The sequence below is a fragment of the Microtus pennsylvanicus genome, chromosome 13 (genome assembly GCF_037038515.1).
Source record: "Microtus pennsylvanicus isolate mMicPen1 chromosome 13, mMicPen1.hap1, whole genome shotgun sequence".
NCBI classification, from domain to species: domain Eukaryota; kingdom Metazoa; phylum Chordata; class Mammalia; order Rodentia; family Cricetidae; genus Microtus; species Microtus pennsylvanicus.
This window is the reverse complement of record NC_134591.1, coordinates 63,465,762-63,492,009: the sequence shown is the minus strand read 5'-3', so window position 1 is coordinate 63,492,009 and position 26,248 is coordinate 63,465,762. Positions and strand designations below refer to the sequence as shown.

The following is a 26,248-nucleotide window of genomic DNA, read 5'->3' as shown; positions in this document are numbered from 1 at the left end:
ATCAACACATAATAATAGGCACAACAAAAACAATATAGCTGAGACTAACCTCACGTCGCTTACATGGAAAGATATATGCAATTACAAAAGTTGCCCGAGGTGTTTAAATAACTTGCATACAGATTTCCACCCCCTTTGTTTACACTGTCAATTAATAGATTCAGTTTAATCGCTTTAGAGCTTTTGAAACATTTATTCAGGAAAGCTGGGGTGATTTTTTTTTTCTTCTCCCTTTGGTGGCTCCAAGAAACCCTTTGTTCTTTTTAGTAAAAGACAGATGGGTTTGGCAGAGGCCTTTCCTGGTTAAATGAAGACGCCCCTGCTGCTTCCATGACTCCAGGCAGTCTTAGGGGAAGGCTGCTGGTCCCGAGTGGTTCTCCTTGGGGATGCGACTGCCTTGCTGTTACTGTGAACCGTCGTAATTGGTCCAGATTGTGCAGCATTATGAGTGATGTCTTTGTCTCCATAGCTAACAGAACAGCTCAAGCACATCCTTCGAGAAGAAACTTCTAAAGGAGAGGCTGGCACAGTGAATGCTTACCCAGTGCGACTGATTGTTTTCAAACAAGTTCAGCTCATTATATGGCTGGCAGTGAAGACATCTTAATAACAGAAAACAGTCCCATTTTCAGGATGCTTCTATTAGCCCCTTATTTGTTGAGATTAGTGGGCAGGACACCATCTGTTACCAGAAAATTTCTTTTCATCAAATCTGCCCCCATTAAGAGTCCCAGTTAAGTAACATTAGCTTGCCCTCCGGTTTAATTTCCATAATAACTCAATTCAGGGTATAGAGAGAAAAGGGTAGCTAAGAGGATCTTGTAAATTTTACTGGAGATTTAATTTGGTCATCTCCTTGGTTAAAAAAAAAAATAGTAGGAGGAATTCATGTGTGACACAGAAAAAGGCTGAAGAGAGGGGCACAGAGCTCCGGATGGATGGGGTCGCTTGAAGCAAGTAGTTGGATAAGAGTTTGCCTTTCCGGTAGCTTTTGGGTGACATCCATTTTTTTTTAAACTTTTGTTTTCTAAGACATATTTAAATTATTTAGACTCACATAGTGAGAAGATTCTCATTCCATAACTGCTTTGAGGGCTCAGTTCTATACATACATGTTGGTGTGTGTGTGTGTGTTCATATAAAGCACAGTGAATATTCAGTTGTTACTGCTGTAAATGCTTCTGCTGTGTCACTGAATTTTCTGTTTTTATTCTGCCAAAGGTCCATGACTCCAGCTCAGGCTGACTTGGAGTTTCTTGAGAATGCCAAAAAGTTATCCATGTATGGAGTTGATCTTCACAAAGCAAAGGTAGTGATAACTTTGCCTTTAACATGTGTGAATTTGCATATGACACAGACCTATTAATGTATATGGTGCATTTGTTTTATCCCTCTTAACATTTGTTTATGGTGTTTTATTTATTTATTTTGTTTTTAAAGACAGCGTTTCACTGTGTAGCCTTAGCTATACTGGAACTTTGCTGCTCTGTAGACAAGGCTGGCCTCGAACTCAAAGATTGCTTGCCTCTGCCTCCCAAGTGCTGGAATTAAAGGCATATGCCACCACTGCCATGCTAGAGAATAGCTTCTTAAAGTTTTTTTTTGGGGGGGGGGGAGATTGTATGCCTCTAAATATTGAAAAATGAATTGTATTCTTTAAGTGCGAAGATTGTGTGCTATATGAATTCTTTATCAATAAAATGTTTCCTATTTACAAAAAATTGCAACAAAAACATGTAAAGATAAAAATATGAACATCAAAAGGAAAATAAGTTGTATTTTCTAAAATAAAGTTACATTTGAAAATACAGACAGTAAAAAAAAATAAAAAAAATACAGAGAGTCATCAAGGGATATTTCAGTTTCACAAGCAATGTTATCCAAAGAACCACGTGGTTGCCTGCTAAATATGCGGATTCCAGAGCTCTGCTCAGATTTATAGGCTGGCTCAGAAGTGGCTCTAGCTCTAGACTTAATGTCCATTCAAATGGTGCTCATGATGCCTGAGTCAGAGCCATTTCCCAAGGCCAGTGATTTAAGTGTGGTCTCTGAGTCAATGGCATTTAACGCCATCTAGGAACTTGTTAGAAATCCATGTTTCAGGTCTCTCTCAGAGTTACTAATCAGAAGGTGGGGAGGACCTCAGCAGTCTATGACGAGCTCTCCAAGTGACTCATGCACTCTGGCTGAGCCGTAGCTCTTTGGAGAGCCACTGGGGTCAGAAATCAGAAGCGTGAACTTTCATCAGGTCGTTTGGCTACTAATATGGCTAGGGGTGCTGCAAAGAGATGATCCCAAGACTTGTTTAGAGGAACTGGTAGCTGTGATGTAGAGGAAGCCACAGCCAGTAAGAAATAAAGGAATAGAGATACCTAGCCACGAAAGGGAAATGGGGCTAGAGATAAAGTTCAGCTGATGGAGCGCTTACCTAGTGTGCGTGAATTCCTGGGTTCAGTCCCCTGCGGTCATAAACCAGACATGCTGGTGCTTGCCCATACATAAGCCCAGCCTTTAGGAAGTAGAGGCAGGAGGATTAGAAGTTCAGGATCATTCTTGGCTATTTTGGAAATTTAAGGCCAGCTTGAAATACATAAGACTCTTTTTCAAATAAATAAATGTTTTAAAGTAAAGAGATTTTCATCATGGCTTCCAGGCATAAACCCAATGACATAAAAATAGAAATATGGAAACTACAGGGAAATCTACTTTTTAGCCCGGTGTGACAAGTTGTTTAGCAGAACTTTTCAAAGATGTGATAGGCTTATCTCAGAGGATGATGAACTCTCTTTTGCTCCATTTATTCCAGAATAAGCAGAACAGTCACTTAGTAGGAATTTAGAAGCATTCAGGCTTGAGGTCATTCAAGCATCTGGTCTCTACTTAGACCTGTGGACGATTTTCCGGGTTCTCCTCGTCCTAGTAAAATGTCATTGCACGGCCGTGGCTTTCTAAAGCCCTCGCTGTGCTCTGCATTGCTCTGCACAGGGCACCGTGCCTCCCGTGCCCCTGGAGAGTGCTGTTAGGACCCGTGTGTCAGCTCTCATTTCCTAGTGGAGGCTGGCGTCAGGAGTGGATGGAGTCAGGTAACACGTGCCCTTTCAAAATGTCGCAAAGCAATGTTCCTCCCAGTAATGTCATCAAAAGAGACAGAAAGCTAACAAACTGGTTCAGTGGGTAAAGGCACCTGGTGCCAAGCCGGGTGAGACCCACATGGCGGAAGAAGACAGCCAGCTCCGGCAAGTTGTCCTATCACCTCCACAAGTACTTTCATTGTGACAGGTCTGGGCCCACCCTTAATTAATTAATTAAGTTTAAGTTTTAAACATTTTTATGTATATTGGTGTTTAGCCTGCATATATGCCTATATGAGTGTGTCAGATCCCCTAGAATTAGAGTTACAGGCAGTTGTGAGCTGCCATGTGGGTGCTGGGAATTGAACCCGGGTCCTTTGAGAAAGCAGTCAGTGAGTACTTTTAACTACTGAGACCTCTCTCCAGCCCTTTTAAAAGAAATTTAAGAAGAGGAAGATAGTTGTAACCTGTGGCCTTTAAAAATGTGAGAGGGTACTGGGTTGTGGTGGCACACACCTTTAATCCCAGCACTCAGGATGCAGAGGCAGGCGGATCTCTGTGAGTTCGAGGCCAGCCTGGTCTACAAGAGCTAGTTCCACAACAGGCTCTAAAAAGCTACAATGAAACCCTATCTCAGAACAAAACAAAACAACAACAACAACAAAAAACACAAAACAAAACAAAAAAGCATAAGAGGGCATCTTCTGGTACATTCTCAGCTACATGGTCTTGGAATTGAAGCTGGATTTCTTTATCTGTGTAATTCTTTTAACACCTTTAGGTAATTATAATTTTCCTCTGTACTCATTTTAGGAAAAGTAGTCGGGAAGCATTTAACTTTGGGTTTGATTACTTAACTAGATAAATAATCATATAACTAATTCAGGTGCAGATTATTTTCTTTGAATTATGTGATTAATATTTTATTTTTTTCTCAATAACTAGGTACATCGATATAATGCTTTAGTGTTCTTTCTAGGCTTAGGGACAGTATTTATAATTTATACTTAGCATCAAGTTTTTTTTACTGTCAGACCTCTTTGCTAACTTTCTACAGTAATAAACACACACACATCATAGTGGACAATGTGGAAGTTTTTCCACTCTACCATAGAGATTCTGGGGCTTGTACTCAGGTTGTCAGGCTTGGTGGCAAACGCCTTTATCTGCTGGACCGTCTCGCTGGCCTAAGAGTGATGACTCTTACCATGGTGCCAGTAGGATCACTGAAGTTGTCTTCTGAAACATAATACTCCAATGGAAGATGACGATTTAAGGTTTTTTGCTTTATTTTGTTTTTCAAGATAGAGTTTCTCTATGTAGCCCTGGCTATAAGAGCTTGGTCTGTAGACCAGGCTGGCCTTAAACTCACAGAGATCTGCCTGCCTCTCCCTTTTGAATGCTGGGATTAAAGTTATGGGCCACTACCGCCCATCTTTGTTGTTTTTATTGTATGCTTTGTAGCTGTTTTGGGTTGTTGATCTCTTCCGATTATTTAACAACAGGCAACAGTGTGTTGAACACTTCACTCAAGTGGAATCTGATACTTCTCTTTTTCAGGACTTGGAGGGAGTGGATATCATCCTAGGAGTCTGCTCTAGTGGCCTTTTGGTTTACAAAGAAAAGCTGAGAATTAACCGCTTTCCTTGGCCCAAAGTGCTAAAGATTTCTTATAAACGTAGCAGCTTCTTCATCAAGATCCGACCTGGAGAGGTACACAACTTAAGTTTCTTTTCTCCTGAACCAAATGTAGACTGAACCATCCCTTCTAGCTGGGCACAATTAGCAAATGCTTGCAATCCCTCTGCGTGTAATCCTGGAGACTGAAGCAGAGGAAAACTGCAAGTTCAGGCTGAGCTTAAGTTATTTGGAATATCTTGTCTTAAGAATGAATGAATTACTGGGTGGTGGTGGTGGTGGTGCACACCTTTAACCCCAGCACTCAGGAGGCAGAGGCAGGCCGATCTCAATGAGTTCGAGGCCAGCCTGGTCTACAGAGTGAGTTCCAGGGATAGCCAGGGCTACACAGAGAAACCCTGTCTTGAAAGAAAAACAGTGAATGAGTCAATCAAATATTTCTTCTTTCCATTTCCCATTATGTCATCTAAGAAGTACTCATTCAGCTAATCCCAGCGCTTGTAAAAATGGGGGAAATGTAGCACAAATAATAAAAACCCAGAGATAGATATTGGGGTTCAACCCAAAAACCAGAAAAGCAGAGCAGCCAAGCCACTAGAGAAGTCTTACCTCTACCAAGGCTGGGCAACTGCAGTATAAGCAGACAGAGCCTCTCTCTCCTTCCATTTTATATTCCCTCTAGTGCTGGGCTTAAAGGTGTGAAGTACCACCACCTGGATTTGCTCTGCAGCGATCTTGTGTAGCCCAGGCTGGCCTTGAACTCACAGAGATCCACCTGCCTCTGTCTCCCAAAGCCCGGGATTAAAGGTGTGTGCCACCACTGCCTGACCTCTAGTTACTTAGCTTTGCCATTCTGATATTCAGGCCAGCTTTATTTATTAAAACATAAATAAAATATCACTATAATAAAGGATGATCAGGACTTCCAAATCTGTACACACAAGAACTGTCTGTAACACCTAGAAAACAAAACAAAACCTGTAAAAACAAAACAATAACAAAACCTCAGTAACTAGTGGTCAAATTTCATTTTAGACCCATCAACTTAGCCTTTATATTGAAGTACCATGGTGGTGCAACAGAAACTTGTTTAAATCGGAGTTTAAGGTTGTTTTGTTTTTACACAGGATCTCTGTTAATCTGGAGATTTATTTAAGTATGTATGTGGGAAGGCTATGTGTATGAATATGTACACATGAATGTAGATGCCCCAGGAGGCCAGAGACACTGAATCCCCTGGGGCCAGAGCTGCAGGCAGTTGTGAGCCACCTAACATGGATGCTGGGAACGGAACTTGGGTACTGTGCAAGGGCAGTATCTGCTCCTAAAACCCCTGAAGTCCTGTGCTTATGGAAGGTGGCTTTGTGTGTGTATATCACCATCTGCTGGTGAAAAGTGGTACCGTCTCAACCTGGACATTCTGGATGTGCCTTGAAGAACTGTTTCATACCATCATCATTTACCTGTGCAAGTGCCTATCAGTATCTTTCCTCCGTTAAAATCCTAGAGTCTCAGCAACAAAGACTTTTTCAAGACAGTGCCTGACTGTGTAGACCCAGCAGGCCTGGAACCTGCAGGATCTGATTGCCCTGTCTGCCAGTGCTGACATTAAAAGCATGTGCCACCGTGCCCAGCTAACCAATAAATGTTTATTAAATAGATTTTTTTGTGCCAATGACTATTCTAGGGGCTCTAAATATAACGGTAAGTAAAAAGATGCCATTCTTCAAACAGCTTGCATTTTAATGTAGGAAAGGAGAAAAGTATACATGTATAGAAATATTGATAAACGTGGGAAATCCTTGGCATTGAAGTCTCAGATGTCCATTATACAGTAAAATGCACAATTCTTTCCCAAAGCAGTTGAGAACAGCAGGATTCTCAGAAGCAGAGTGCTATGACTCCAGCAGAGGTCTGTGCCATTTTGTAGCTGAGTGGGCAGATAACTTGGAGCGCAGTTTCTTCATGTATGAGGTTATAGCTGTAGTGTCTCCTCATACTGTTGCTGGCAGTGGCACACTCAAAAGAAGCCTGCTTCCTTTCCATCTTACAACGTGGGCTTGAGGTGGAAACAGGCCAGACCAAAGCATGTGTTTGTAGTAGCAGTCGTGGTACTGGTCTGAAAGGCACTTACAGGTCAGTTAATCAGGAAAAGAAGGGGCTGGAGAGATGGCTCAGCAGTTAAGAGCACTGACTGCTCTTCCAGGGGACCCAAGTTCAATTCCCAGCACCCACATGGCAGCTCACAACTGTCTGTAACTCCAGGATCCAACAACCTCACATGCATACAGGCAAAACACCAAAAAATAAAAATAAATTTAAAAAAATGGGGAAGGAAAACTTGTAGCTATCCAAGAACAAGGAACTAAGTGTCAGAGACTTATTGCAAAATGTGGTGACTGTAGGTTACAAATGAGTGTGTCCTTGAAAATGCTGATGGTGCACTAGCTCTGATTTCATAGGCAGCCGGTGAGGGCTGCATAGTGAGACTCTTCCTTAAAAACAGAAAAAAGAAAATAAAAAAGTAAATCTGGTTTGAGACAAATGTTTAGCTCGCATTACTAATTCCTATTGCATAATAATATAGTCTGGCTGGAGAAATGACTGGCCGTTTCCTTCTCTGATTATTGAGTAATCTAAAGTTACAGGTGCAGGTGTGTGCCTAAGGAAAAGCAGTTCCAACAGCCAGAAGAGCTGAATGAAGTGTCTCAGAAGAACCCCTGTATATTCTGTGTTCTGAAAAACAAAAAAGATGCATAAGTAATAGAAGACATGTTTCCTGCCCTTTTTGCTTTAGAAAAAGTCTCACACTGAGCAGATTTCTTTTAGTTAGAAAAAAACATTTAATGTAAGTTTTTTAATTTTTGAGAATATTGCGTATGGATGTGTTGCATGCACGTATGTCTGTGCATCACATGCGTGCCTACTACCCATGGGGTTCAGAAGAGGGTGTTAGATCCCTGTGGTATAGAGCAGCAGTTGGTTATGAGCCACCATGTGGATTTTGGAGATGGAAACCATGGAATCCTCTGGAACCACTAAGCCATCTCTCCAACCCAAAGACATTCTTTGTATTTAAAAATATCTCTTTGGTGGTATCATATTTCCCTGGCTCTGTATCACTGTCATCAGATAATACTTATGTTCTGTGTGTTTTTGTATCTTTATAGCAAGAACAATATGAAAGTACCATTGGCTTCAAGCTTCCCAGTTACCGAGCAGCTAAGAAATTATGGAAAGTCTGTGTGGAGCATCACACGTTTTTCAGGTATTGTCCTCACCAGTGGTTCTCAAGCATGCGTTATTTATGCACATTTATTTTGAGCCTGCTGTTGAAATTGTCTTCTCTGTGGGGCTGCCATTTTATTTAGCCCAGGTGAGACTGAACCAAGGAAACTAACCTAGGAAAGTGAATCTAGCCCCCCTCTTTGGTTGGAGAGCACGCCTCAGCATTCCCACAGCGCCTTTCCATGCACCATAAAAGGACAGCGGAAGTGAGGCTGAGAACTGGTGCTTGCTAGGGGCTCATGTTGCTTTCACAGCAGCTGAACTCAATCCTGGGCTTGGGTTGTTACAGTCCAGCCTCCTAATAGCTTTGTAGCCTTAAGCAAGGAACTTCTTCCTGAGATGTTTCAGTATCCTGTGTCTGTAAAGCGATGAAAACATTCCAGGGATGTAGGGCCGGGCGATGGTGGCGCACGCCTTTAATCCCAGCACTCGGGAGGCAGAGGCAGGCGGATTTCTGTGAGTTCGAGACCAGCCTGGTCTACAGAGCTAGTTCCAGGACAGGCTCCAAAGCCACAGAGAAACCCTGTCTCGAAAAACAAAAACAAAAAAAAACAAAAACATTCCAGGGATGTAGTGTAAATCCTACAGTGCTATCAGCCATTTTGAAAACCATAAAACCTTATCTATAGCCGGGCGGTGGTGGCGCACGCCTTTAATCCCAGCACTCGGGAGGCAGAGGCAGGCGGATCTCTGTGAGTTCGAGACCAGCCTGGTCTACAAGAGCTAGTTCCAGGACAGGCTCCAAAACCACAGAGAAACCCTGTCTCGAAAAACCAAAAAAAAAACAACAAAAAAAAACCAAAAAACAAAAAACCTTATCTATAGAGACCTAACAATGTTTTAATATAGGTCCCTACTAAACTTATTCTCTGGTTGTTTGAGATATGGCATACATTTAAAATAAGTATTGCTTGACTAGAAATCTCTTAACCACAAGAATTTGGTTGATATTTAGTTTTATAGTCACAATAATAAAATAACACAATTGTTGTGATATTTTTTCTCTCCTAGACTGACTTCTACAGACACCATTCCCAAAAGTAAATTTCTTGCCCTAGGATCTAAATTTCGATACAGTGGCCGGACTCAGGCGCAGACCAGACAAGCCAGTGCTCTGATTGACAGGCCCGCCCCGCACTTTGAGCGGACAGCAAGCAAACGGGCATCCAGGAGCCTTGATGGAGGTTTGTATTAGATGTAATTGTGATCCTTAGAGAAAGAGAAAGGAAGCATAAGGGGTTTTTGTTTGGTTGTTTTTGTTTTTGTATTGTTTAGAGACAAGCACTTTCTGTATCTCAGGCTGACCTCAAGTTCCTTAGCCTCCTGTCCTGACCTCCTGAGTGCTGGAGTTACACACTAGCCACCGTGCCCAACTGGGAAGTCTGGTTCTTTATAAGAGAATCCCACTGTCTCTGGTAAAGTGGTAGTGATGCTGCTGTCTAATTCAGACCTAAAAACCACGCGCGGGGCTGGTGCTGTGCGCCTTTCATCTTAGCACTCCTAGCATTTGGAGGCAGAAGCAGGTGGATCTCTGTGCCAGCCTGGTCTACACAGTGAGTTCCAGGCCAGCCAGGGCCACATAGTGGGACCCTGTCTCAAAAGCACACAAACACAAAACCCAACAACTGAGTTAAGAAATCCAGCTCAAGAAAATGTGAGCTGAAGTTTCACTGCAGGTCAGCAGTGGATGAATACCAATAGACTTATATAAGTATTTAACTCATTTTTACTTTGTTCAATCCCTTATTTTGCACTTCCTGTATTCCCTGGAGATACTACTGTGGATATCAAACATGGCCTCTGTCTTCATGGAATTTTCATTCCGTGGGTAGAAACAGAAACAATTAAAACAGGTAGAGTGCAAAATGTCCCCAGGTGGGGACACGGAGGAGTTGTTTCAGATTAGGTAATCCAGTTAAATTCAGAAGGTTCCCCAGAAGAACGTGAACTATGAGAAGTAACTAGCAATCCGAAAGCCTAGATGAACCACTCCAGGCAAAAGAGTAGCGAGTGAAGGGAAGAATGAGCTTGTGTCCCTAGACCTTTCTGTGCCCGAGGAAAGTGTTGTGATGCTGATTCAGAATCACCGTGTGTGGTTGTTAAGAGCACGAAATGTGGCTGCTGCCGAGGAGCTGAGCTTTCAGTTAAGAAAAAATCAAAAACTATGTGTGACAATTGTCTGAACAGCACAGGTGTAAATTCTAGTAATTCAGGGGAGAGGAGCATGGGTGAGAGATGGTGACGGCTTGCTTAGGTGTTGTCCTCCTCAGTGGAAGGCAGGTAGGGATTCGTTTCGGAAGTAGGGCTGACAGCACTGCTAATAAATTAAGTATTGGGAATGGCAAGGAAGAGAAAATCGGGTTTTATTCCTGTGTTTGACCAGTTAGTGGAAGAAGGGACTGCAGAAGAGGGCAGAGTCTGGAATGTAGAGCTGAGGTTTCCGTTTGTGTTTTCACTCACTGTCCCTACCTATGTGGTTCTTGTGATACTACCAGAGAGCGCATTCCTTACCCAGTAGGCCCCCGACCCCCGGTTGAACTTCCCCGTGAGGAGTGAGATGTCGAAGCTATTTTTCATTATGAAAATTGATGGTGGAAGGTCTCTGTGCCCTGCTGAGACACACAGAGTGTGGACGGCACACCAGGTCTGTCTGACAGCACTTGTCATGGCCTTCCCACCACGGGGCATTTCAGAGGTCCATAGACACTGCCCGGTGCGACATTTCTTTCACATGGCCAAAATTAAAAATTCAAGTGCTAATGGTCTTTGGTAATTTAAGCAAATTAGAAACCTTTATTTACAGACAACACATGTAGTGATTGCCTGTATTTTTCTGCAGTCAAATGCTTTACCACTTATCTAAAACTAAGTGGTTTCTTTCCTGTTATGTATTTTATTTTAAGTCATCCCAACTCATATCTTTTCTTTTTGTTTTTCAAGATAGGGCTTCTCTGTGTAGTCCTGGCTGTCCTGGAACTCGCTCTGGTAGACCAGGCTGCCTCAAACTCAGAGGTTCTCCTGCCTCTGCCTCCTGAGTGCTGCGATGAAAGCCGTGCACCACCACTGCCCTGAAACTTTATACTTTTATTGAATCCTTTTTTTTTTTCTGATTTCTTCAGATAGTTGTCTACTGGTATTTATCATTCTTTCTTAGCTTTAGAACTTAAGCAATTCACCAAAGTCAGAAAGCTATTTGGAAGTAGAAACAGAAGCCAGGACAGTCCTCTGAAATGTGTGCTTTAAAAATAAGATTTATTTTATTTTCAGTTATGTGCATATGTGTTTGTGTGTGGGTGTGTAGTCATGAGTGTGGGTGCCCTTGGATGTCAGAAGAGGGTTTAGGGCCAATAGATTCAGGTGCAGCCGCTGTGATGACAGAAGAGTAGCAGCCAGGGCTGTTACCCAGAGAAACTCTATCTCAAAAATCAGAAAAAAGGTTAGGGCTGAGTGATGTCGTGATTAAGAGCATGTGGGGCTATTGCAGAGAATCTGAGTTCAATTTCCAGCCCCCACATCAGGCAGCTCACAACTGCCCGTAACACTAGCTCCAGGGGATTCCAAACCTTTCTGGACTCTGTAGGTACCTGCACTCATGTGAACACACCCCACCACTCACACGTGTGCGCGCACACGTGCACACACACACACACACACACACACACCAATACACACAATTAGAAAATAATGGCACTTCATCCAGGTCTGTTTCTGTTCTTGTCAGCCATCAGTGGCCTGACAACTGAAATCTTAGAAGTGGAAGATACTGACTTTTTAAAGTTAAGTGTTCTCTATACAGACTCTGGAATTGTTCATTGCTAAAAATGAAGTAATAATGTTATTGTTTATCCTTTTTGGTGCAGAGGATCAAACCCAGGACCTTAGGCATGCTTAGCAAGGGCTCTGCCATTGAGCTATGCTCTATCCCTGAATTAAAGTGTGTGCTGCAGTAGCTGTGCTACACAATGCACGTGGAGGTCAGAGGGTGACGTCAGTGCCCTCCACGCTCACACTCCACCTTTTTTTTGAGACAAGGTCACTCACTGAACCTGGAGCTCCCCAGTTGGATAGGTTGTCTGGTCAGTGAGCTCCATGGGTCTGGTCCCCCACCCAGGGCCAACTTCACAGATTGTGCTTAGCTGGCGCGTGAGTGCCGAGGATCTGAAATCAGGTCCTTAAGCTTGCACCACACGCACATTGCCACCAGATGAGTCTCCTCCGCAGCCCAAGCCAAAGCATCCTAAAGACCAATCACTAACATACTAATAAACTTTAACACTTATACTTTAAATGAGCAAATTGTACAATATGCATATTATATCCCAAGAAAGCTTTTTTTTTTTAAAGAAAACCAACCCCTACCATATTTATTGTGATCTATAGTTTGCAGTATCCTTACTGTGAAAATGAAGAAAATTTGCCTTTCTTCAGGGCTTCTAAGTGGTATCTGTAATTTGAATTATATGTCACTATGTGTATAATTAATTTTTGCCCTGCATATTCTTTAAATAATACTAGCCTATAAAAAATAAATATGAGGACTGAAGTGTGATGTTAAAAGTTACTGATATTTAGAACTCACAAGCCGGGCGATGGTGGCACACGCCTTTAATCCCAGCACTCGGGAGGCAGAGGCAGGCGGATCTCTGTGAGTTCGAGACCAGCCTGGTCTACAGAGCTAGTTCCAGGACAGGCTCCAAAACCACAGAGAAACCCTGTCTCGAAAAACCAAAAAAAAAAAAAAAAAAACCAAATAAATGAATAAATAAATAGAACTCACAAAATATTTTTTTTTGTCTTTTGTGTATTCTTTCCCCAACGCTCCTACAGTTAGAATCTTCCACATTCCACAGGCGAGGAAACTCAAGTCTCTTTTCCTAGCACCGCTGTGTGTGACTGAGGTTCACATGTGCTGTTCTGGATTTGGACCTTGCCTGTTTCTTGCTGCTTTTCTTAGTGAGGGATAATTCACTACAACTGATGTTTTCCAGTTTCTGACCTGTCGCCACCTCTGTGTCTGACCGTCAGTTTTTGTGTTTGCGTCTGCGTTCCCATACACTGTAGGAATGCTGAAGACATAAATCACTCGGCTCTGCGGTATTAGTATTGGATTAGAACCAAATTCATGTGGCAAAATAGCACATGGTGCAAGCAAGGGCTGTGCTTCTGTGATTCCCGGCAGAGTTGAATTAATTCTTTGGGAGGAGGTGTGAATACACATGTAATATGAGGCTTTAGCACAACTGTGAGACAAATATTTTGTCATTTCCCTTGTTTTGTTAGGTTTGCTTTGCCATCTGCCAGTCTTGCCTTGACTAGCTGAGAGCACGCATTAGCAACAGGGACTTGCAAGCGGCCACAGATCTGTCATTGCAAGATGAGACTGGCTCTGTGTTCCTGCTGTTCTGCTAGGCGTCCTCTGAGGGATTCTTTCTCTGGAGATCCTTTCGGGATAATAAGCATCTCTCTCTCTCGGTGTCATATGTGTAAGATAGGTGTAGTTTTCCACCTTTCAGTCTGTTCTAGCTGAAAGAATTTCTTTGTTTTGCTTCATTTTTAAAGTTTATAAATCTAAATGTATCAGAATAAATTATGTTCGGCAGTCTGAAGAGGAAGGAAAGTACATGATAAAATTGTGAGGTTTTAATGAAAGTTAAAGTCTCAGTACAAGAAAGGATGACGGTCCGTTATCTGGAATATTAAATCAAAGCGGTTGGGATGGCTCAGTGGGTAAAAGCACTTGACATGCAAGCCTGGCAGCCTGGGTTCAGTCCCTGATCCCAAAGTGGAAGGAAAGAGTCGATGTCCCGGAGTTATGCTCTGACCTCCACACACTTGTACCCCATGCCCACAGACACACTGGTAATAGAAATTAAATGCAATTTAAAATGACATATTAAAGCTCGGTGTGATAGCGCACACCTTTAGTCCCAGCACTCGGGAGGCAGAGGCAGGCAGATCTCTGAGAGATCAAGGCTAACCTGGTCTCCATATTGAGTTCCAGAAGAACCAGGTCTATGGAGAAAAGACCCTCAAACAAACAAAATAAATCATGTTTTAAAAACTTACTTTCTTAGGTAGTGTCTAATTAGTAAGGTTTCTGACTAAATATATGGGTATTTTCGTTTAAACCCTAAAAGAAAAAAATGAAGATTAAAAATTAAAAATAATGACTGTTTCTTGATTTATTTTGTGCTGTTGGGGGTGGCACACAGGCCCTCCTTGCTAGGCAAGCAGTCTGTTACTGAGCTGTAGTCCCAATCCCTGTTTTGAATTAAGTTACCTTATGTATAGACAACAAATAGTTCAAACCCATGCAGCAGTTCATTATGTGCCGAAGTTTTTATTGTCAGCCTGTATCGTTTATTCTCTCCAAAGTGATCTAGACAGGCTTCTCCCCTAAGGAGGGTTTCTCAGCCTCAGCACCCTTTGTCTCTGTGCACTAGATGTCAGCACCTCCTTTCTCTCTTCTCCAACATTGTCAGATGTGCTTGGGGCAAAAATAAGCCCTAGTTGAGAGCCAGTGTTCTAATACTTTGGAGAACATTTGGGAGGGGGGCTCGATTAGTTTATTCTTTGTTTTGAATGAAAGAAGTTTTTGAATTAATGTTAATCAGATGATTTATTAAAGGAGAATGTCTGGCTCAAAGATTTGCCTGCACACACATCAAACAGTAGTAGTAGTCCTAGTCTTATCGGAAGGGCCATTTATCAAGTTATTCTGCAGAGATTTCACAGAAAACAATATGACAAAAATAAATAAACAGACTTCATTTCCCCCTTAAATTAGATGCTTAGGTTCCTGACACCATCTAAAAATAAACAGATACTTATTTCAAAAAGGCTTATCGCGAGAACCATCCTGAATCCACACTTTGGTTTTGCTTCTTTTCTTCATTCTGCCCCCAAACTCAGCATTTATGAAGCAGTCATTAAGATGTCCTAGTTTCTCTGTTGAGGAAGCCTTTTTTTGTTGCCATAAGCTACCTTGAAAAGCACTAATGGTTCATGTTTGCTTTCATTCTATATGATAACTACAGAATTCTCAGTTTCACCCTGTGACTGAAGGTCAGGACAGTGACATGTGCCTTCAACTATTCTTCCTTCTTTTTCTCACATAGCAGCAGCTGCTGAACCCACAGACCGAAGTCCTCGGCCCACCTCTGCACCAGCCATTGCTCAGAGTCAGGTCACAGAAGGGCCAGGGGCACCTGTTAAAAAAACACAGAAGGAAGATGCAAAGGTTGAAGTGAAAGGGGAAGAACCTGAGCAAGCTGAGCCAGAGCCCACAGAAGCGTGGAAGGTATGTCTTAGGTACCTCACATCAGCTAACGCATCTTTCAGAGCAACTGAATCCTGCAGATTCCCAGCAAAGTTGCTTTTTCTCATTGTTTGTAAAAGAAATGGTTTCTCATCAGCCTCTTGTATATTTTTATAGAATTTGATTTCCAAAGAATAGATACTGCATAAAGCACATTTATATAGCTATTTAAATCTTTTCTAAAAATTTTAGGATTATTTTTTATTTTCTCTGTATGAATGTTTTTGCTTGCATTTATGTGTGTGCACAGTGTGCATGCCTGGTGCCCTCAGAGGTCAGAAGAGGGCGTTGGATCCCTGGCGCTAGAGTGCAGTGTGAGCTACCATATAGGTACTGAGACTCAAACCCAGGCCCTTTGTAAGATCAGCCAGTGCTCTTAACTGCTGAGCCATCTTCAGCCCAGCTCTTTAGACAGCACACAGCCAGCTACGAAGAAGATCTGCTGCACTGAGGACCCCCAGTCCCTGCACTGAGCTGAAAAATCACCAGTTAGTTAGCAGATCTCCCAGAAACCGTAACTGGGTTGATCTTTTTTATATGTTCAAGCTTTGAAAATAACGTTTACACAGTGCTAGCTTAGGTCTGTAAAAGTAGATGCAGGTCTCCCTCGTGAAGGCACTGTGAAGAATGGCCTTCATAAGAATGGCATGTGCACCTTCCCCCAGCGCACACCTTTAATCCCAACACTTGGAGGCAGAGGCCAGTGGATCTCTATGAGTACAAGGCCAGCCTGGTCTATGCAGTGAGTTCCAGGACAGCCAGGGCTGTTACACAGAGAAATCCTGTCTCAAAAAATAAAATTAAAAAAATAAAAGAAAGAAAGAAAAAAGAAATTTTATGTTAAGGCCTTAGGAAAAGTGCCTTCTCTTTTGCATACTGATAACATCAGACCTGTTCTTTTGGAGCCAGATTAATATCTTATTTAACATAGAACGGTGGGCAGCTGTTAATTTTTTTTTTAACTGTTCAATATGGCAATCAGGTTCTCTGTCTTTGAGTGAATGAATGGTGGGTATTTGCTTCTTTGTAACCAGCCTGGTGTTCATGATGTTAGTCTTCAGGCTCTGTGTGGCCTTGGAATACCTGCGTGGTTTTTAATGTTGGAATATATCAGCTAGCACTTCTGACTGTGTTGGCGGTTAAAGCTATCCGGGGCTCTTTCTGAATGGTTGAGACGCCCCTGGTCTTCTGATAGCTCTCACTAGTTTTCCTTCTGCCCATAAAACATACAGGTACTTCAAAAGTAGGTTAATTTGGCTCTCGGCTCTTTGGCAGAATTAAATGGGCTTTCTATGTTTCCCAGGCTAGCCTTGAACTCCTGCACTCATGAGAGCCTTCTGCTCTATTCTTCCTGGTAGCTGGCACTATAAGTATGTGCCACCGTTCCCTTCTTTTTGGCCTTAATTCTTTTATTTATTTATTTATTTTTATTTTTGGGTTTTTTTTTTTTTTCGAGACAGGGTTTCTCTGTGTAACAGCCCTGGCTAGCCTGGAACTCAGTCTGTAGACCAGGCTGGCCTCAAAGTCACGGAGATCCGCCTGCTTCTGCCTCCCAAGTGCTGGGATTAAAGGTGTGTGCCACCACTTCCCAGCTATTAGCTTTAATTCTTAAACTGAAGTAGTGGCTCTGTTTTCTGCTGCTAGATTACTAAGGACCCAGAAGGACGTTATTGTTTAAAAAAGGAACGTAAGCTTATGAAATAACTTAAGGCTAGTATTTGCAGAGTATATATAATTCTATAAAGACATTTATGTCTGTTTTAATTTGGACATGGTGGCATATGTCTGTAATTCCAGATCTTGGGAAATGGAGTTGGAGGCCAGCCCAGGCTACATAGTGAAACTCGGTCTCAAAAACAAACAAACTGAAAACAGACATCTTTTATTACTTAAGGAAGGTTAATCTCAGACAAATGAACTGACTTGTTTCCTGGGATCTAGAGCAGAATGACCCAGTTGTTAGTTACTCTGTAGTTAAAAGTGTCGTGGTTGGATGTGCGTGTATGTTTGTTTGGCAGTATTGCAGAGTCTAGTGTTACCTGGTGTTATTTATATTCAACCTAGGGGAGATAGCACAGTGACATTGTTCTCTAGAGCAATGCTGCTTTGTATGAGTTAAAGAATGTGCCAAAATCACAAGTTCTGTGATGAGGTTCTGTGAAAAAAATTATTTAACCGTTAGAAAAGACAATTCAGTTTCTAAGTTTGGAATACATGGTGCTTCATACAATACTCACCGTTTCCTCGTCACAGTCAGGTTTTAAAATAATGACTCCAGTTTCTGGATGTACGGTGGTTATTTCTAGAGGTATTCCAAAAATACACAGATGTCCCTACGATAGTATTTTTCTGCTATTACTAAGCATAAATCCTGCCCATCTGCCAAGCACGTGGTTCCAGCTTCCAGAGAGGAGGCTGCGATGTTGGATGCTGCAGCCGAGGTGGCAGTAGTTGCATGGGTCAGTTACAATTTGTGTGCAATTTACTTTGCTGCCGTCTTTATTGATAATCTGAAGAGTAAAATCATCTCCTTAAATGTATTGCTTAGTTAACAGACTTTTACGTTGACCTGTTTAGTGTCTTACATGCTTTATTACATGTGTTTTAGCTATAAAAACTATTTATTTATATCATGTGTATCACACATTTATATCTTTATTTGGAAATCTGTTCTTAAGTTTGATTTAAAGTACTTCTAGGGATGGGAAGATGACTCAGTGGATGAGGTGTTTGCTTAAGTTCAAATCCTCAGAGCCCTCATAAAGAAGCCAGAAGCGGGCACTGGAGAGATGGCACAGCGGTTAAGAGCACCGGCTGCTCTTCCAGAGGATCTGAGTTCAATTTCCAGCACCCACAATGGCAGCTCATGACTGTCTATAATTCCAGTTCCAGGGCATCTGATACCTTCACACCACTGCACATAAAAATAAAGTTAAATGAATTATGTAAAAAAGTTCATGTGAATTAAAAAGAAGAAGAAGCCAGAGGCAGTAATACTTTTGTCTATGATCTCAACACCCTACCCGGAGAAGGGAGACAGGGTCAATATGATAAGACACACACCTCAGTGGACAACCTGTCTCAAGCAAGGTAGAAGGTAAAAACGGACCTCCACACTAGTGCTGTCATACACACAAACACACACGCGCGCACGCGCTTTCATTAAAGTACTTCCAGGTCATAAACAAGAACATATGGCTTAGTATTAAGACTAGATTATTGCTTTAGTGGGTACTTTTATATATAAATAAGATTTAAAATGCTTTTTCATCATTGGAATGATTAACTCAGTTTTCTATTTTATAATTTGGTTATCCATATTACCTCTGCCTTGACACTATGATGATGAACTAACAGATTGCACTGGGAATAAAACCTTCCCTGCTGTGGTGATCATTTTTCAGTATATTTAACCCCCAGCTTCATGATGCTGTTTAACTATTCATGGAAGCCTGCTAACCTGAAATGTTTCACTATTTTATTTCTTAAATGTAGGTGGAAAAAACCCACATCGAGGTCACAGTACCTACCTCAAATGGTGACCAAACACAGGTTTGTGCCAACAGGCCTTTCCCCGTAGACCCCTCAGTTTTTTAATTCTCCCCCATTCCTCTTTCATTAAAAATAAATAAAAGGTTCAAACAAACTTCAATGAACCAATATTTTGTCTATTTTTTTTTCTTTATTGAATTGTGGCCAAAACAGAAGCCTGCAGAAAAAGCTGAAGATCTGATAAGAATGAGGAAGGTTAGCCATTTTCTGCTTTCACACAGCTACGCCACCATTTCACCTGTGCTGATGACAGTGTGTTAAACAGACAGTGGTCCAGCCCTTGATTTTCCTCATCAGGAATTACTCTGGAGAGCCAGGATGTGGAGAACCTTCAAACAGTGTAGTTGTGATGTGTATTCACACATTAGAACCTGAGACTGTTGACGGGTTTTATGAAAGTCAGTTTTCAGCAGAGGAGTGTCTTAATAAAATGCAGTCACGGGGGGCAGACCTATCTTTCATGTTCAGACCCTACCAAAACTTTCCCGATGCCATCACACGATAGGCCCGTGAGCATTTTATACACAGTTATCACAAGAGCCACCACAGCAGCACCGTCTCGCATTAACAGTATGGGTTTAGCTGCTGCCTGCTTATTTCCCAGCCTCCGAGTGGGATGAACCAGTTCTTCCTGGATATACTTGTTACCTGATTGGATACAGAACACTGTAGAGATCCAGATATTGCCGTATTCATAAGTATAAAACTCTCCAAAAAAACTAAGTTCTTTTTACAGCATTTCTTTACTCCATGATACATGGTGTCCAGAGCTTTTGAGATAAGCATATGGGCAATATCCGAATAGTTCAATTTCAAAAACAAACACCGAGCAGCTTATTGTGTTAGGAGCTGTGGAGCCAGGAGCACTGTCTATTTAAATGACATCATCACCGCTTCCATCGTTCGCAAACAGGGTCATCCGTTCTCTCTGGTAACCATGCTCCCCGTGTCCGTGTAGTTCCGTGACCATCTCATGTTGGCATATGTTGCATCACAGACATTTACTTTTAACTGCTTTTTTTGTTTGTTTGCCAATTTGCAGTTCGTTCCCCCGCAAGAACAACATTTTAATTTTTTATGCTTCTGTTTTTCCCCCTTTCATTTTCACAGAAAAAGAGAGAGAGACTAGATGGTGAAAACATTTATATCAGACATAGCAATTTAATGTTGGAGGTTTGTATGAACTTGAAGCTTATTTCAGTTGGTTGCCTGGAACCTTCTGCATTCTTTGCTGATCCCTGCATTCTACGCTGCGTTTGGTTTTGCATGACACTGCATGTGAGATTTCTAGGTGTAAAGAGCTTTTGCATGCCGGTAAACATGAAGCTACACAATCACCTCTCCTAACTTAGTTTCCATCTCTCATACGATCTAGAAAAATATATGATTGGACCTGTCTCTCCCTCTCATGGTTCTGCTGTTTCACCCCCTTTCAGAATGTTCAAACATCAAGTTTCTTTAATTTTCCAAGAATATAAACTCTAAATTTCCCAAGAAATAAATTTGCAGGGTTTTTTTTTTCCCCTGAACTGAGAAGAGTATCAAAAAGTGAGGGAACGTACGTGATCATGATTGGTAAGGGCTTACTCATTGGAGATAGCAAAAATTACTAAAGAAAGTTGAAAGGAAAAAGAAAAATCAAGAAAGAAAAGAGCCCGGTTTTTGAGGGGTGGTTACTTTGGCTTAACAGTAAAAGCAAGCTTGTGAGTGGGATTTTTTTTTAAAGATGAAAGCACTGAAGCCAGGAAATGTCAGTACTTTCTCTGTGGCCCCAGAGCTGGTAATTTGGGAACGCTGGGATTTGACGTAGGTGTTTTATGATTTTTAACAACAGGTTTCTTCTCAGAAAGAGTAGCATAGAGAAGTGCTAAGGTCTGTCTCCGATTACGTTCAGCAGGGACCAGATTTTGACCTCAGCTCATATACTCAGACATATCTGGTCTGGAGCTGCACACTGGATATGGGATGTAAAGCCAGTTTGGAGATTAGAGGAACTCTGTGAGAAAAATTAAGGAAATTAAGTGGAGGAAAGGAAGACCAATATAATTCGTTCGTCAGGAAAACTCCTGTATAGCAATTGAAGACTATATAATATAACAACTCGAGGCAGAACCAGAAGAAATGAGTATAAACTCTTCTTTCACAGGGATTAACTTCCCTCTGAAGGAAACAACCACTATGGTCTCTGCTTGCAGGAAGCTCACAGTGTGGGGATCTGAGTGGGGGAGGAGGAAAGACAGTGAAGAGCAATGCAGAGCTACAGTCAGTTAAGGAGAACTGTAGGAGGTAAGACTGTGCTGTGCTACAGGCGGTCTACTCTAAAACAGGCATGGTCTCTACGGAGGGAGCATTTTCATAGCCTTCTCGTCTTCCTCTTGAAGGCATTGCAGGTGTATGCCAGTGTAGCCAGTGAGATAGCATGATCTCTGGTTAGGCATGGTAGGACATCTTTAATCCCCACACCTGAGGGGCTGAGACAGGAAGATCAAGGAATCGAGGTCATCCTCAGCTCTCTCTATTTTATAAGGCCAGTCTTAAAACGAAAACAAAACAAAAAACCAACAAACAAAACAAGAAAACAGCCTGGGCATATAAAAAAATAGATTTCTCATTACTAGTATGCCTGTAAAGATTATTTAATATCATTTTATTTTTGATATTTTTTGGTAACTATATTTTGAATATCTGCTATGTAAGGTACTTGTATAAGGTACGTTAATACAAATAATAAAAATTCTGGGTGTCCTTTATTAATTGCATATTGAATGATGGACATAGTGCCTTAGGTATATTTGTGTCATATAACATAACATTCCTAAGTCCAGACTCTTATTACAAACTTGAAAAATGGATGTCTCTGTCTTAGCCCATATTTTTGGGATTAGGAAGGACAAGACATGTCCAGTGATCCCCTCTTCTCAGTGTGACATTTCCTCACTCAATACCCACATTCCTGAACCTGCTGTGCCAATCATATATTTGTCATTCGTTCCACGAGGTGTGTGGTGGCTTCTGAGACTCACAAAACTCCTGTGTTATGCTGTGTTTTTCTTCTGGAGAGCCCTGGGAGGGGATTTCTGAATAAGTGTGTGTTTGGAATTTAAAACTACTAACTGCCTTTTGAGAACATTTTACGTTTAACGAAGTGTTTGGTTTTATTGCTGCTAAAATCATAAGATGACAGCCCTCAAAAATTATCTAACCTGAACATAACCTGACATAATTTGACCCTTGTTCCTCAATTATTGCAAAAAGTGCCCCCAAGAAAGTTCTCTCAAGTTATCTATCCATCTGGCAGGTTTTTTTTTTTTTTAAGCCTCCCTTCCCTCCTCTTATCACACCCTCACTAATGCTTTGTTCTGGCACAAATAAGGTCGAGTTCATTTTTAGATCTACCGCCTCCTCCTCCAGCTCCCAGAGAGAACCTGTAGCAAATGTCTATGACAAATTCTATTTGGAACAGGTCCCTTTGAGATCTTAATTTTATTCTGTGCCCCCACAGGTTTCCAACAAAGCCAGCTAAGAAGGATGGAGAAAGCTCCCTCAGAAGTTATCAGTTTTATTGAAAAATTTCTTTTTCTCGGGATCCAAACCAATCAAAAGCTAGGCAAGAAGAGTTACAAATCAGCGGGCTCAGCTCAGGCTGGCTCAGAATTGTGCTTGTCACAGCATCTGTTAGTTGGTTTTGTTTTGCCTTGTTTGTGCTTTTAATCATCATAAATGTGTTCAGTTGTTCTGAGCCAAAACAGATTTACTATCAGTTAGGAGCTGGGTCACACTCTCACAAGCCTGATGGGTGTCAGTTGCTCAGTCCAAGACTGAGTACTGAGCTCCTGCATGCTGTTTTCTTCAGCTCATAAGGATACCCTCCTCGCTGTCAGCTCTAACACAGGCGTTTCCCCGGGGAAGCTCATGTTCCTGAGATACACTTACGTTTCTTCTTAGTAAGCAGGAGATGGATGCTCCTTGTGGGGAGCTACAGTTACTATTGGGGTTAGTCTTCTCTTTGCGCTCAAAGCAAATACACATGGGTCAGGTCAGTTCTTACAAACATAGAGAGAAAAGAGACTAGTTCATGAGTTTCTGAAGGAGCAGCTCCAGAGTCCAGATGTCACGGGAGTTCCTGGGTTTTCTGTTGTTTTCTCCTTTGATAGTGGTTTGGAGAAAGTTTTCGTTAGGATCTTTCTTGCCTGCAGGGGGGAAAAACAAACTTGTAAACACGTTGATCAAAAAAAAAAAATTTATTTTGTTTTTATTTTTTTTCCAAAATGAAATTATTTCCCACAATGCCAAAAATAGATGAATCCCAAAGTTCACACAGCGTGAGGGGAGATTATTTAGCATCATGCTTTTAGATACAATGCTTCCCTGATGGGAAATAAACACAAGATTGTTTTGTAGCTTCAGGCCCCAGATATTGTGACCTGAAACTCGAACTTTTGAGGTTTTCTTTTTTTGTGTGTGTGTGTAAGTAAATGTGTATTGTTGGACAAAGAACATTTGAGTCTTTGTTTTCAAGTTAAATTTATCAGACTCCTTTTCATCTGATGTCCTTTGTAAAAAAAAAATTATTATGTATCTCTTTCTAACGAGAAAAATCTGAATATGTCTTAGCCTATGCTTTATTAGCCTTAGTTTTGACCATCTATCCCTAGAATGTTACCTCAAAGAGCTTTTCATGTACCTCTAGTGTATTATTTTAAGTTATCAAGGAGAAAGATGAGACGCTATTGATGGTCATTAGAAGCCCTTTTGTAGGTGGTGTTGACGATCAAACCCAGGGCACTCTACCAGTGAGCCACTCTCCCCAGCCCCAGTAAGTCCCTATTTTGAATTGTATTAAGAGAAGTGAAGCGGGAAAACATAAAGTTTTTATATTGTAGGGAAAATGTGAAAAAGAAAATATATATATATATATTTAATTGTAAAGTGTGAGGACCAAAGCTCAGTGCCTAGAACCCATCACAAGTCCTGGGCGTGGGGTTGCATACTTGTAATCCCAGAGCCAGGGAGTGAGTGCGGGAACATCCCTAGCACCCCATGGCCCGCCCTGTCTCGCCCCTGATAAGCTCCAGGCCAATGAGAGACCCTGCCTCAAGAGAGGTGGACAGTGTTTCTGAGGGGGGTACCTGAGGTTGACCTCTGACCTGCACTTACACATGCACAAGTCCAAAAATCTCCAAAGTCACTTTTTTAGAGGTAGTAACAATTGATTTTGGAGGCTGGAACTAGGAACTTTAATAATAAATTCTTGAATTAGAAAATCTTAGTAATAGAGAAGCAAAGTATTGCAGCAGACAGAGAGGGACTCTGCAGTGTTGCAGCTCACCACGGACAGCAGCTGGTGGAAGCTGAGGTTATTTGTCATGTCCGTCATTCATCGGTCTCCCTGTTGCTATCTCCATCCTGCCTGAGCTGAGCCTAAGTTAGTTCTTATCAAGCTGAAGCTAACTGAATCATGGGGTTACCTTTTCAGGATGAGGAGGTGGAGATCTGATTTTGCATCCTTTATGGCAGAGGAGTTACACAGTCAAGGAGCATGCTCTTTGTGGACAGTTTAACCTCCAAGAGCTGTGGGATTGTGATGCTTCACTGCTGCCAAGTACAGCACTTTGTTTTTAAAAAGAGCGAAAGAAGAAAAGGGGCAAACAGTGTTGTGTATTTATGGTGCTAATGTAGTACGGGCCAGTACCATCTGCCCTGGATGTGGTATTTTCTACCAGGGCCCAGTCTCTGATAGCTTGCCCTTGGTGTGTGTTGTCCCAACTATTTATTGTTTTCCGTCTTTGTTCTTCCAACTGTAGGATTTAGACAAGAGTCAAGAAGAAATCAAAAAGCATCACGCCAGCATCAGTGAGCTGAAAAAGAACTTTATGGAATCGGTACCCGAACCACGGCCTAGCGAGTGGGACAAGCGCTTATCCACACACTCGCCCTTCCGAACTCTTAACATCAACGGGCAAGTCCCTACTGGAGATGGAGTAAGTCCTTTGTCCACATGTCTGTGAGGCTGAAGGCAATAAGTATGTTAGCTATGTGTGTTAACACTGTGTCTGGAAGCATAGAGCTGAAGTTGGCTTTGGTGCCCTCGCAGTTCGTTGCTGCTATGAAACATTAATAACAACACTCCTGATAATTTACACAGCTCAGCTCAATTGTGGGAGTCCTTTAGAATTACGAGTGGATGTCTAGGCTCTGAGAACTGCTTGAAGCTGCCTGCTTTTGGCTAGTTTGTGTTTATAAATTGACTTTATGCCAGTAAAACTTTGTTTATATTCAAAATGTGCCTTCCAGGACCAGTTAGCTAAACTTAGTAAGGTCACAATTGGAAGGGAGTAATATTTTTTTTAAAACTTTATTTGAACATTTGTACAACTTAGAAATGTCTGGAATGATTGCTCACAGTTATATAAGAAACAAGGAGCCCTGAAGCCAGAGAATGTAGAACACTCAATTTCAGAAAAACAACTGATGATTTGTCTTGCGTAACACCAGACCTTCAACCAGCTGTTTTATGAGACAGTTACCATCAGAAGAGGCCAGAGGTCCCTTCCAGAGTCTGTTCTCTATTATTATTTTTTTTTCCTGCTTTGGAATCCCTGCCTCAGAATAAATAAGTCTGTTTAAAGGTGATATCTTGTCGAACTTAGATCTGAAAGGTCTTTATCTCTAGCCAGTATGTCATTTGTATAAGAAGTGACCATAACTTCATAACTGATTATATATTTTTTAATTATGTGCTTACTTTGCACCTCCCAACAATAGCAGTTCTAGATGAGAAAGGCAAACTAGTGTGCCCATTAAAAACCTGAGATTTAGCAGGCCTGCCCCTGTGACCCACTCCTTGTGAGGTTGAGACAGGAGTGCCTGAGTTTAGGATTTTGAGGTAGACCTGGATAACATAGTGAGACTCTTTCCCAAAACAAAGCACAAATTGGTTTAATTTTTTTCAGGCTTCTTGGTAAACTATCCAGTTAAATCATTTATTACTTAGTTTCTGTAGCTGTAGATTAAAAATTCTTCCAAGATAACCTTTTTTTTTCTTCAAATTTAGATTAAAATTAGCTAACAGTTTCACAAGTGAGGTGGGAGGACACCTCAGAACAGGCAGCTGCATAGTTACCGAGGTGACGGGATACAGCTGCTCCCATGCGTTGTCCTCTTAGACCCTGTTCCCAGACATACGTGTCCATTAGTTTTGTGTTCTGAGTCTATAGTATGCACTTTAAACTGGGAAAATAACCCCTTCTGGGTCAGACCATCACTCCGGAAAGCAGATAAGTCATTTTGATGTGTCCTCAGAAATAAGACTCATCATAAAGGTCCAAGGATAGTTGCGGTTTGATTTGACTGAGAGGGTCTGGCCAGCCAAAGCTTAATG

General features: G+C 41.7%; 1 protein-coding gene across 34 annotated transcripts in view; it reads left to right on the top strand.

Annotated features, from left to right (window-relative positions):
• Epb41 (erythrocyte membrane protein band 4.1) overlaps positions 1–26,248 on the top strand; it is a 146,293-nt gene that overhangs the window by 90,108 nt on the left and 29,937 nt on the right. For 19 of the 34 annotated variants that reach the window (XM_075945635.1, XM_075945614.1, XM_075945613.1 and 16 more), the window contains 9 exons: positions 1,222–1,309; positions 4,632–4,784; positions 7,880–7,977; positions 9,009–9,181; positions 15,116–15,297; positions 18,811–18,867; positions 19,021–19,062; positions 19,978–20,040; positions 24,672–24,848. In XM_075945635.1, the coding sequence (XP_075801750.1) occupies positions 1,222–1,309; positions 4,632–4,784; positions 7,880–7,977; positions 9,009–9,181; positions 15,116–15,297; positions 18,811–18,867; positions 19,021–19,062; positions 19,978–20,040; positions 24,672–24,848 (1,033 nt within the window). The remainder of the gene's footprint in view (positions 1–1,221; positions 1,310–4,631; positions 4,785–7,879; positions 7,978–9,008; positions 9,182–15,115; positions 15,298–18,810; positions 18,868–19,020; positions 19,063–19,977; positions 20,041–24,671; positions 24,849–26,248) is intronic. The other 15 variants (XM_075945638.1, XM_075945637.1, XM_075945622.1 and 12 more) reach the window with 5 other exon arrangements.